The following is a 13,820-nucleotide window of genomic DNA, read 5'->3' on the forward strand; positions in this document are numbered from 1 at the left end:
CAGTAAGATTTTTTTCTAAAACTTCATCATCTTGAAAGAGAAAGGTAAAGCACACTGATGTTTTCCCTTCTTTTTCAGAATCAAGACTCGACTGCATGTAGTAGACTGCCTGTCGGTCAACAGAGAAATCTACAGCAGCTCTACATGTGTCATAAGTGAAATTCAGGGTCCAGCTGTATTCGTGCAGGCTCAGTGCTGCACTAATAGGAGCTGCATACAGAAGAGTAGGTCTCTACGTGACCTTCTAAATTCCTAAATGAGAGCAGCCAGACTGTCAAACATGTCAAGTCCCTCTTGTTCTTGTTGACAATAATTCTATTATGTAATTGGCCTTCTAATGCTCTATGTATATATTCATTCAAGCAGCATGATAGTATGCCGTTTAGCCAGGCATTTGCTACTATAATTAAAAATGAATGGATTTTATACAACTTTTCCCAGCAAATGGACACCCCTATGGTTTAGGTCTAGTAGTAACAAGGGATTTTGTTCTACACTGTATTTCTGTATCTCAAATATCAACTGATTGAGTTAAGCTTCCAGAGATCCATGTCTCCTAGCGTTGTTTCACGTTGGGGAGTGAGAGCTGTGCTGATTTGCTCATAGTCCTGCAGGACTTCTGGGATGAGGTCAGGACTCAAAACTCCTGGCTTCCAGTTCAGAGTATGAACAGCAAGGCCATCCTTCTTCCAGCAGCTGCATTAAGTTTCTCATTTAGAATAATAATGTGATAACAGTTGAGAAAATACGGCATAATTGGATTCAGACACTGGAACAAACTGGCAAAATATCAGTGGGGACAAAGAATTTTTGTGGAAGCAGCAGTTATTAGAACATCAGACAATTGCTTAAAAAGTTAGTGTGTTTTAAGGTTTACCTTTATCTTCCTTTTCTCTCCAAACATTCCCAGACGTGTGAACTAGTAAATTTTTGGCCAATCTATATACAGCTTTTGTTGACGAGATGTGTGCGTGTGATGTTATGAGGTGAAAATCAAACTTACATGCTGCAATGTGAACTCTGAATCCAGTTTACAGTGGCATTTAATCTGTATGCTTCCTCTTCCTTTTGAAACAAGGTAGTTAATTTTGTGAGGCTAATACAGGGCACAGAGGTCCAAAAATGTCATGCTTTCATAGATAATAAGATTAAAATATTTGAAACCACTGCAGGCAGTGGACTTGCTCCTTTCTTAGTCAATAGAAACATGAACATTGGTTAAATCTCTTCACATTTCATCCTTGCAGTAATGACGCATTTCCGTCTGTTTTCTGGGTTGATTCTGGTAGACAGTGCAAGTGATTCTAGAAATAGCTGATGATATATAATTTTTAATAAGTATAGGTCAATATGACAAGTGGTCTTTGATAAGTCTTTCTAATGATGTCATTGGTACTTAGTGAACTTATTGAACGTGCATATATTCATTTAAATTGATGGGTTTCTGGTGATATTGTTGAGTGAGAATGAGGTAGTTAAACACACAGAATTTTCTACTAAGCTACAGGACATTATTGATGTGCTGAGGGTTTTTAAAAAGCCAGTAGAGAATTACATTTGTGCTGTCCTCATCCAGATTCTGAAATAAAGCTGAAAGTAATGACATGCTAATAAAACAGGGGGGGAAAACTGGTGCAAAGCAGTTGCCGTGTCAGCATGTTGGCTGCCGATGCAATACCGGGAATACTCCTTGAGTATAGTTAGAAATGACACATTTAGTATGAGGCCTTTTTCAGCTGAGGTGGACTGTGGGGGTGGAAGGAAAACGAACAGCATCTAATTTCATATAATTGTGAACACTTTTCCCCCCCTCCCTCCCCAATAGAACTGTTGTATCATTTTCTAGAGAGCGAGTGGCATATAGTATATGGAGGAATAATTTTGCTCCTTCTCTTAACCGCTCATGACTTTCTATAACAATTTTTCCTGTTGCTGAGAGAGAGTTCATTTTTGAAACAAGTCCAAATAAGTGTGAGGGTCATGCCAGCTCTCTCGTTTTGTAGCTATATGGGAGGAAATGAGAAAGTATGTAGCTCCCACTATAAGACTAGTTTTCAAGTGTGATACCCTTTGTTTGCTTGTTTGTTTGTCATGGATAAAGAAATAAGTTTGAAAGAATAAACTTCAAAACTTCAGTGTGATTGCAGTTCTCGGCAAGGAAAAAAATTAAAACCAATACGAAAGTAGTTTAGGATTGCATTTACAGCTAGCTGAAAAAACTCTGATAGACCCATTTTACATTGGAAAGTTCACCTGTGCCAACAAGAAGATGACTCCTAAAACAGGACTCCTAAAACAGGACTCCTAAAACACTTGGACCTAAAAACGTGCATGTAAGAATAGGAATAATTTCAGAATGATTCAGATACTTTTGAGTTTTCCAATTTTATTTAACAACTGAAAGAAAACAACATTTCAGAATCAATTAGGAAATAGTTTCCCTTCTCCTCGCTCTTCCACGTGGAATGCATAAGCTGCTGTGCACTGCCATCTCCTGAAAGGAACGGTGCCGTATGTATCAAAAGGCTTATTTGTGTAGCTAAATTAGGTACTCTAATGGATAGAGCCTTAACTTTTGAAAGAAGACAGTGTAACTCCTGCTAGGAAGCTGAGGCAGGAGCTGTGGTTGCAACTTTTTTGTAATTCATTTATACCTTTGTTTATTTTACCTGTGGAGATATTCCTGGACTAGAGCATGAGTGATGTCTCATTTTTGAAAGATGTCTCATTTAAAATGTCAGACACAGTATTGGTTAGAGAGGAAATTTGGAAATTTGTATCTGATATATGGAGCCCTAAATGAAACAAGGGGACAAAGCCAGGTTTAAGATGACATCTCCCGGTTGTAGAAAAAGAGCTATTCTCTGAGACATTGGCTAGGTTTCCTTTGTTTTGCTGTGCTGTTCTGCGACAGAGTCGTCTGCTGCGCTGTGAGCGCGTATGAAATGGGCGCACCTTCGCTTCCTTCCAGGTTTTTTACAGAATTACCCTAGAGCCTACTGTCATTATTTTCTGACGTCTTTTTTTTTCCTTGATTTTAGCTTTGTTACTTACTTGCACTGTAAAATAGTTCCTTCAAGTATTTATTAACAATATTTGCTAGGCTATGTAGTTGTCATCAGTGTAGATGTGCCCCCAAAAAGCAAGCATGTGTATTTTTGGCTTGAAAAGAGCTGTTTTATGAGATTAAAAAGGGAAATATTTTTAAGGTATTCCACTGAAAAATGTCTTTTGTACCTTTAAATGCTCTCTGGATACAAGAATAGCCTTCTTCATGGAGAAGGCATAGTTTGTGGCATCTTGCATAACAAGTGTATTCTCAGCCATATGGGGCTTTGCTTTATGGAGTAAAATAAAACAAGGGAAATAGAAGCAAGGGAGAAAATGAATGTTTTCAACTGAGATTTGCACAGAGATGACAGGTGAATGAGGTGGAGAGGTAAAGAACAGCTGTTCCAGATGGCAGCAGCTTCGGGAGGGAAAACGCTCGAGTCAACGCGGTCAGGTTGTATGAAGAGATGACACTCATGTAGGATGAGTGGTGCTGGCAGGGAGATGAGTGTTGGAGGTCAGTGGAAAAAATATAAATAATGTATATGAAGTTTATTTCTCTTAAAGTAGATACCTATAAATGGATCTTTTTTCCTTTTTTTTCCCCTGCACTAATTGGTATTTAGCTTAAATGATCAGTGATCAGCATTTTTTACTATCTTTGGCTGCCTCACCACACATGCTGCCTTAGTTCAGTTTACTATTGACAACAGACGTTCAAGGATAAATAAACCTGAAAACTGCAGAAGTTTCATAATGGTTAAAATTAGTTTCCAAAATCTGTTTTTGAAGCATCCCTTCTGTCTGTTTAATCCGCTGACTGGAAAAGAAAGCTTTAAAGGTTCTTGAAAGTCTTCCTGGCCCTGATTTGAGGGTCTAACAATGTAGCATTCTTCATAACATTGTGATTTGAGCCTTTAACACTTCATGCAAAAAAACAAATGTAAAATAACGGGAAATTAGTGATGCTAAAAGTACAGATTATAGTTTAAAGAAAGGGAAAAGCTAAAATCTTCGGGTTAGCCTTGGAATCCTTTTTCAGTGCACCTGAAGAATTGGCTGTGCAATCACTGAAAGTACCCGAGGAGCCTTTACTCTGCCAACTCCTCCTGAGTTTAATGGTTTCATGTTTACCATGCTCAGCTTGAATGTTTTGGGGGAAAGGCAGAGCAGTCGCTTTCTGTCAGATCTATAAAGTCAGAAAATTTTTTAATTAACTGATTAAACTTAGTTTACTAACTTCAGTAGTCAGATGTTTCGCTGGTGTTATCATTTTACAAATCTGATAGAAATTAGAACCAAAATAGTTTATACCAGCCACTGACCTGTCTCCTGATGGAGACTGTCAATTTTAACTCATTCTCCCAGTGTTGCTGCTGTTCTGTGCTTATCCTTACCTCGTTTGAACTTTGTATTTTTTAATTGCCTCTGGACAAGATGTTGAATAGATATCCTAGCCAGTTGTGGCCATTCAGTGTGTTAAATGGCACCTTTGCAAGGTAATTAGTTCTCATTTCTTGGCTGCATTTCAATACAGATAATTTGTTTTATGCCTACGCAGATTTCCCCAATGTTTCTAGTTGGAATTAGTGCTTCTCTTCACTTTCTGTCCTAAATTATTATGTAGAAATTCTGTATATTGTGGGTTGGCTTTCTGGGCTCTGTGTTGAGAGAACTGCTCTTCAGGAATGAGCAAGGGATGAGGTTATATCATAAAATGTGTGTTAAATTCTTATGGTTAATGCAGGGTGAAAGGTGCAACACGATTTTTGTTCTTTTTTCCCAGGGGCAATTTTTGATGAATCTGCCAAAAAAGATGAGGAAGTTTTTCGAATGGCAGTTGCTGATCTCAACCAGAATGATGAAATCTTACAGACAGAGAAAATCACATGTTCTGTGACCTTTGTGGATGGCAACAACCCATTTCAGGCAGTTCAAGAAGGTAGGACGTGTGAACTGATTTTCTGATATTATTTCTGCAGAGATATGCAAAGTACTAATAGTACTAACTAATAGCTTCCTACCTTTATAAAAAAATTGTGATTTGTGTTGGCTTCTTTTTACATAGAATATCAAAAATTGCATGAATTTATTTTTGGATTTGGGTGCTATGATTTGTGTTGCTCTAGTGATTTCAAGCAATAAACATAGTTTTCATCTGTTTCGTAAGTAAAGGCTCTTGAAAGAGCGGTGAGAAGACAGTTTGCCTACATCTTCCCTCTTTTGCTGGCTGTTTTGAGGCTATTGTCAAACAGATAGTCCTTACTTTACGACCTCTTAATACTACTTTTTGGTTTCATTTCACACAAATACCAGTGCTTACTTAGTTGGAAAACATAGGTTGCTGTGGATAATCTTTTCAGCACATACACCTGAAAAAATTACCAATTTTATAGCAGGGCTTAGAGATAACCTGGTGACTCAGCAAGCTACCTTTGTCCAGTACGATTTTGTTCTCACTCCATCCTTTGTCGTTTCTCAGTTACTGCACAAGAGATGAGTATGTTGGTGTGAGCTCATGTGTTAGCAGTCAGATGATAACACGACTCAATTTTTGAAATCCTTCTGAGATGGATTAGTAAGCCGCTGGTGTGACTAAACAGTTGTCTGGAAAGACAGCTATATGAAGTATTTGGAAGTAGAGATTTGTATTTGTTTCCTAAACATTTGTAGTTCTTCTGTTGTTCTAGCACAGTGACTTCATTCTGAGATGTAGAACATGTGCTCATTATAGGCATGTTATTAAATTATTTTGTTTATAAGAAACAGTATTATCTGCTGACTTTCTATATCCTTATTGGCTACGCTACATTCACACTTGAGGTAAATAGATCTTGAAAGATGAGGAAACTAACTTGCAAATGTTTGCTCTGATACTTGTGAATCAAAGGTAAATAGCTCTTTGGCTTTGATGGACTATTGACAAGGTAGTGCTAATAAAAATGTAATTAATGTTTATATGATAATTTTTTGTCAGTGGCATCCTTAATTTTGGAAATTTAGGAATTCTTGATTTTGTTAAATTTCACAATTTGTATATGCTTTTTGCACTGTTAATATTTAGGGGTTTTCTTCAATCCATCCAGGATGGATAACACTGCGTGATGCTGACTTTTCTGTGATTAACACTGACACTTAAGCATAAATTGCTTTTATCATAGTGTTAGAGCAGTAACAAATTATTTCACAGAACTACCTTTTAAGCACTGTGTTAGTTCAGCAACTTATTTATTTATTTATTAGTTAGAGAAAGTAGAAGTGTCTAGTGAAGTAGAACATGCCAAAGGAATTAATGACTCCATAATTCAATACTGAATTAATCACTTTTTGCAAACAGATACGATTGTCATTTTTTGAAAATATCTTAATACAGGCTTTATTTGAAATGTGAATGGAGTAGATTTGACATGTTTTATTACTACATGTCAGGGGGAAAGGTTCTCTTGTGATACTGATGAACCCAAGAAAATATTTGCTAGCTGTTTCCTGTAGATGCATGGTTGAATACAACTACATAGTGGGCAAAGCCTCATATACGCTGTCCGTTAAGTGCCCTGGGTTTTGTTTGCCATAATTTGACTGAAGGACAAAGGTCTCATCTTTTGCTTCTGTATCTCCGCGAAATTCTTCTCATCGGCCTGTTTTTCACAGTTGATATGTTTCCCTTGAATTTGTTTTAACTAAATCCATAAATTGCGCTTCAATATTTCTTTTACTTTGCACCAGGTCCCTCCCTCTTTCCCTTCCTCCCCATCCTTTGTCGCTTGCCCCTGTTCCTGACTGGTTTTCTTAAACGTGCTGTCTCCGGAGAAGAGGACCTCTCTAACTGTGGCCACATCCTTCACAGCTTCTCCCTTTAAAGAAAAAAAGAGTGAGACCTTGTATAAATAAGAGTACACTGAGCCAAAAAGTACTATCCTAAACACGAAAATAATCATACCAAATAGTCAGGCTATATCTGTATCCAGTTTGTAAAAGAAATACTAGAACCAGGCAAAATTTGGTATCAAATGTGCGTGAGATTCAGTACGCCTGAATGTGCCATTTCCATGCTAGTGCGGCCCTTTTCTGGAAGCGTAACAGCACTGATGAGAGACCGAGGTACCACGGCCTCTCCTATCAAACAGGCTCCAAGGTACAAAAATTATGCTATGATAAACTGCCTGAAGCTTGCTTTGTTTTATTTCATGATGAATGTTTTTTGTGGTTTTGATTTCTTTTCAGGTGTCTTATAAAAAACATAAATAGCCTTTAAAAAAAAAACTTTTAATATTTAAATGTTCATTTATAGTTAGACCCAGAACGATAATTTAAAATTGGTCTACATTTGTCCAAAATATGCCCCTTTTAATGAATACTGAAATTTTTTAAAAGCTTGTGTCAGATTTTGAAGTTCAAAAATCATGAAGCCATGAGCAAAGATCTGATAAAACAAGACATTGCCACAGAGGCAAATTTACAGATGTGTTTTCCATAACGATCCGCTAATGAGCAGCATATTTTATTTCTACCTTTAATTCGTTTTATTAGCAAAACTATAGCATGTAGCTCCTGAACAATGTACACATGAGCACTCAGATACTTTATATTGATTTTTCTATGCAAGATAATTAATTTCCAAGGATCGACTGCTGTACTGTACTAAATGTTCTTCCCTCTGAAATCTGTTTTTATAAATTATTATGGTGCCCTGAAATGTCTTCCATTTGTACCTTAGGGCATCTCATTAACAGGTCTGATTGGAGCTACGAAGCGGTTCTGCAAAGCTGAGTGGTTTCATCCCCGAAGAGCTGTGAATGGTGTGCCCCGTAATGCCCCTGGAAGCGCCCCCGGGGACAATTTATAGGCATGTTACAGAGCGCGGAAATAGGAGATGAAATTGATTTTATTTAAGTTCGGGAGGATTTTCTCCCCTTCAGCGTGCGCTCTGTCCTGGAAGACCGGCAGCGAGAGCGGCGCCTGACGTCGTGCGGCACGGCTCGCTGTTGCAGGCGGCGTTTTGGGGCTGCGTCGCCACCGGCCGGGCCGGCGAGGCCGGGCGCTGGGCAGGGAGGGCGAGCGGGGCGCCGGGGGCGGCAGCGGGCGAGCGCGCGGCGCGGCTGGGGTGATGCCTGCCCTTTACTCGGGCTCTCGAAGCGTTTGTGTGAGTGAGAGAGGAAGAACATCGCCCCTGACCGTTTTGGCTGCGTCAAACTCGGGTGCTGCTACGGGAAGCAGGGACTTCTTTCTGTGCGTGGGCAATGCTGGAAATACGCATCTTCAGTTTTCTTGGGGTAGTAAGTCCAAATTTTAAGCACTGTGAAACAGTGAATTAGGATGCCACATTCACATTAGTGCTCATAATAGTATCTATATTACGACAATATAAACTTCACTTTCTTTCTTGTGAGACTTTAGGTTAGAGGTTATTTAAATACCTGCGTGTGGCACAGGCCTTCAAAAGGTTTTGAGTTCTACAATATACTTGAACCATAATTGTTTTTGAAGAGAGACATGTTTCTGTAATTTTTTTTTAATGGGCTGGATTGTATTTCTTTTTTCCTTTGGGAAATTTGATCAAAATAAATGCATCACCTCACTCTGGTTTGCCAGGAAATCACTGCTTTCTCTTATCCTTCTCTTTCTTTTATTATTCTTGTGCTTGCTTTTATACACTAATAATTAAAGCCTCAGTGTTATGATTCTAGGCCTGCTATTCCTGCACAACCTTAATCTGTCATTAATAATATTATATGGTTGCTGAACGGCTAATGTGAAATATGCAGTAGCATGTGTGTTTTCGTGGGATTCCCAGCTGAGTTACCTTGGTGGACAAACCACTAAATATGTTTCAGTCCACCACTCATGATTCTCTAAACCACCCTCGTCTTCTAAATATTTTCCACAGAGTCATATTCTTGCAATACCGTTTTACTCATATGTAGGGAAAGCATTTTTGAATGATGGAGATGTTATTGTCCTCCATAATTCCTATCCCAAACCTCAGAGCAGGCAAGGGGAGGGAGGGAGGGAAGCGAGGTTTAGATAACTTAAACTGGAGGAAAAATTTTAGCTCCTGCTGATCTGCCTCCGTGGGCAGCACAGTCTCTGGAACCCCCAGGCTGCCATTTCCACCTGCACACGAAGAGTTATGGAGCAAACCCTGCAGGTCTTCACAGTGCTCAAGGTATCCGTAACATCTGGAGAGCTGCCGGATCGTCAGAGCTCGGCAGGACCCATGGCCAGTCATGCATGCAGACTCCTCAGAGATTGTTGCCATTGTTTTAAACCCCATGTCGAACATTTTATTTTTATTTGCTGCTGTTATTTTTTATCCTACTCTTTTTCTCCCCCCCTTTTTTTTGACATCATGTTTTACATGTCTGAAATAATATCTCTTGAGTAATCCAGTGTTTTCTTCCGTAGGCTACCTAATGCACATCACAAGCAGGTTTGCTCGATGCTGTTTGAAGTCCCCTTTGTTCGACAAGTTGCGCTATCGGAATCCTGTGCATGTGGGGTTTGTTTTTATTTTTTTAAAGCAACCTTTTTGTCATTCAGGTTAGTCACCGGGGAATGCTTACAGACACCAACTCAAGCCTTGGTAATGGCTTTTGAAAGTTGGTTGTGATCAGTGAGGTAAATAAGGCAGTGAGTCATAACTAAATGCGATTCAGCTGTAGAGTAACAGAGGTTTGTAGGGCAGCAATATGTATGAAGGTCACATCCAGGATTTTATTCAAGCAAAGTTTTATGGTCAGAAATTATGGCCTGATGGATACATCCGCTTTGGCCTTTGGGGCTAGATGAATGTGATAGGATTGTTCTTTCCTGTTTCTGATTGCTGTAGAAACCTGTTTAAATCCACAGATTTCATGGACTGCTAAACTTTCTGTCACTTTCTGTCACTTATTTCTTCAAATTTCTCAGCTTTCTTGGTGCTATTTATTAACCAGTACATGTTCGGTTTGAGATTAAGCCTCTACAGGATTGCACTTCTTTACTGCCCTTCCGTTTCATTCCTGGTTTGCTTTCTTATTTCCCAATAAAATGGATTTTGATATGAAATGATATTGCTAATAATACTGAGGGGGGAAAAATGCACTTTCAACTAGGATTTGAACTAGAGAAAGTTTGGGGGGAGGAGGAGTAGAAGCATTTCAATAGTAATAGAAGATTTTTTTGCAAAATCAGAAACTACTGGAAAAGTTTGCAGTAGCAGGGGACCTTTGTCTGCACTTCAGGACTTCAGAAAATACAAAAACAAAAATCTTTTGAATTACCAGTTCTCTGTGTGTTCATGTAATATATCAGCAGTGGTGGCATTTTGCCCTGTTCCCAAAGTGTTGGATGGGAACCACGGTACTTTTACGCAGTGTTTGTTCTTGTTTCAGTCCTGCTAACCCCAAATAATCAGTCACATCTCTGATTTGCATAAATATGATGTCATGGGACTCCAAGTGTTGGCAGCTTAAGAAAAAACAGATTTTACGACGCTTGTGATAAAATGGTGACAGTTGGGAAGACAGCGGTTACATGGGAGAAGATCAGGGAGAAGGGAAGAGTGAGCATTAACTGAACTAGAAAAGGGCGTGTAAAAAAGGTTGAGTTTAGCAGGAGCAACATGCATATTTAACACATTTTTCAGCAAGAGCTTCAAAGCTATTGTGACCTTCATTTGCCTGCAAGTAATTTACCGAGAGTATACTGCAAACTGTAAAAGTGGATCAGATTTATTTTAAATAAGGCTTCCTACTACTTCAGCAGTTATAGTAGTAATTCCAAGACCTCCGCAACTCTCAAGTTTTTGAATTTTGGGCTCCAGTGTTTTCTAGTTCCTAATTCTATCTGTAGTTATTTTTTTCTTCCAATTGCAGTACAAGTTTCCAGTTTGTAAGTAATCTCTGGCAGCTTTAAGCTGCACTAGACGTCAAGGTACTTGAAGATAAAAATCAATCCTTTATCTTCAGCTTAAAAAAAACCCAAAACACACACAAATTAAAAAAAAATCACCCTGTCCATCAAGAATGGATTTGCCCAGACTGGTGTATGCAATGTAAAAAACACGATGACAGGAAAAGAGGCAGAAACCTCAATAGTCCTTAGCATTCACAGGGGGCAAATCTAAAAAGTTTAAAGGGCAGCTCCTGGTGCAGTTGAAGAGCACGGGCGGAAGCGTGCTTTCCGAATAGCTGGCCAGAAGGAAGTGTGGGCTTGGGACAGTGCCCGTCAGGGCAAAATCCTGGCGTCTGCCGCTGCTGCTACGCGTGCGGTCTCGCAGAACGCGTGGTTTGTGGCTGCTGCGCGTCTTTGTCGCGGTTTAAGGACAGAATATTAGCGTTTCCATGGAAACCCCTTTCTTCAGGTGACCAGGAAACCCAGTAGCATCCCAGCTTTATATTTTGCCACACCACAGCATTCAGGTGTGATTATATGGCTAGCGGTATTTATGTGGGACCACACATCAAAACAAGGGCTAGTGTTAAAGAACTTCTCTTACCTACTACACTACGTTTTTGCAGTCTTTTTTCCCTTCTGCTTGCTCATGACTTTGAAATGGCAAGAGAGATTTTCTTAAAGCAAATGTTCCCAGTTGACAAAGCTCAACATTAGTTTTTATGACAATTTTTGAAATTTTTATCACCGGGCTTCCGCTTTCAAATGAAGGATAGCGATTCTAGTAGGCCTTAAAGCACCTCCTTTAGGACTTTTGCTTAAAAAGCACGTGACTGTCAAGCAGGCTATTACTCTTTACCTCTTTTAAAAAGGTGAATCTAATAAAGAACTGGGTAGATAACAGGACAAGTGTGATGTTCTTTGGTGCTGGAGTGCAAAGTGAATTTTCCCATCTTAAAAATCACATGTTATCATAGGAGCTAGATAGGCTGGTATTCTGCACTACTCGCACTTTAAATCCAGACTGGATCATTTCTGAATTTGTGATATGCATATTTGCACTTGAACTTCACAAGAGTTCACAAGATATGTTTTCATATATTTAATACAGTGTTTCAGTCTTCTGTGTTAATGTACTCTGACACACGGGTAGCAGTTTACTTTTAAGAGCGCTATACAAATTGCGATGTGATTAAATAGTATCAGTACTACATTGAAATGTTTAAAGCCACCATGCCTGAAGGCTTTTGGGGTATTTTAACAAACAGAAGTACAGAGACTAAGCAAATGAGAGATGCTTGATCCTCCCAGATGCCAATTATTTAGCTAGCACCCTAGGCAATTAGTCCCCCAAAGTAATCGCCTAAATAAGTATTGGAGACCCTAGCCAGATTTTCCTCCCCGTCTTTTCATGAAACACTGTCCACCAAGATCACTACAGCAGTCAGTCATCGCTGGTCAGCCAGAAACGGATGCTCAGAGACAGGCCTCACAGCATGCAGGTTTGCAGCACGGGGTGGCACCTACAAAGCAATTAACTGCTGCCTTCAGTCGTTCTCTGCTGTATGGAGGTAATCGCCCAAGTTCTTACGTAAAACAATGGTAATTGTAATTTGGGATTTTGCTTTTGCTTTTTCGGATTAAGCTCTCTTAATTTAAGAAAAAGTCATTAAATCTTCATTACAGCTGTCAGTTTAGATACAAATATGTATCTAACCGCATACTGATATGTATTTGATGCGTACATCTATATCTGTGTTTGCCTAAAAGTCAATGTAAGATATACTTGTTTAATTACTTTCAGACTCCACTTTGAGCCTTCTTCCTTCCCTTCTTAAATATCTTTTGTTTCATTTAAATGTTTCTTTTTTCTGCTGTAGTCTGTTAGCTTTTTGGGCATGGTATGTGTTCTTAGTACGCTGCTCTGTATTTGAGGCCTTTAGGTATTTATGTGATGCAAATAATAATCTTAAACGTAATCCTCTTTATATATGCATATAATCAGAGACAAAGTGTACTTTATGGAGGGCAGTAGTGTTTTAAAGCCTAATTCTGATAATGAGGAAATGAGCCATGACACTCTGGAGGTGAAATCTGAAGTGAATTATGAAGGTCATTCCCTTAGATGTGGAAATTAATTACATTTTAGCCAGGTTCACTGTTACTCAGTCCCTTTATATTGTACACTACCAAGTAATTTTGACTAAATATCAATTTATGAAAAATTATCTGAGCGAAAGAGAGCAGTTACAAGGACAGATTTGGAAACTAGGCAGTGTTTTATTAAAACACTAATCATATCAGAAAACCATAACCTTTCACGCTATCTTTCTGAAAGGGTGTCTGCTATAGAATTTTAATGTTCATTCTAGTCCTTATGTCGGTGTAACTTTAGCCTTTGTGATTACTGGCCCTGTTGAATTTTTTTTTTCCTCTTTAGAATACAATCTTCTGCAATTTTTCATTTAGTAGTATAAAATAGTATTGAGATGAGCTAAGCCGTTTGGTGTGGAAGAGATGCAACAAGTAGTTTTGATGCTAATGAGAAAACTTCCTTGTGCACTATTTTTTCTGAGCCTAGAATAAACACAAAAGTCCTGCAGAACGTCTCACGTACTGGTGACACATGAGCAAATTTGCTTCTGGGGGTGTGGGGGGGTATCTTTATGTAGTGATTTAAAGCACTGGCATGTGGGACTTCGTGTTGAAATTAAGCACCTGCTTAAAGGTTTTCTTGATCAGGGATTAACTTAAGCAATCCCAAATCAGGGACTTTGTTTCCTTTGGCAGCTGGTATTTATTATTTTGTTTACTGTAAGGGAACTCCTGGAATGGTTTCTTGAGAAGCTTGTAGATCTTAGCAGCACTGTCACGTCCCGCATCTCTGGTTGCCT

General features: G+C 39.0%; 1 protein-coding gene across 1 annotated transcript in view; it reads left to right on the top strand.

The window, feature by feature from the left end:
- GRID2 (glutamate ionotropic receptor delta type subunit 2) overlaps positions 1 to 13,820 on the top strand; it is a 714,293-nt gene that overhangs the window by 141,292 nt on the left and 559,181 nt on the right. The window contains exon 2 of the mRNA XM_026084197.1: positions 4,838 to 4,993. Within this exon, the coding sequence (XP_025939982.1) occupies positions 4,838 to 4,993 (156 nt within the window). The remainder of the gene's footprint in view (positions 1 to 4,837; positions 4,994 to 13,820) is intronic.

This window comes from Apteryx rowi, unplaced genomic scaffold (assembly GCF_003343035.1).
Source record: "Apteryx rowi isolate R43461 unplaced genomic scaffold, aptRow1 scaffold_63, whole genome shotgun sequence".
Taxonomy (NCBI): domain Eukaryota; kingdom Metazoa; phylum Chordata; class Aves; order Apterygiformes; family Apterygidae; genus Apteryx; species Apteryx rowi.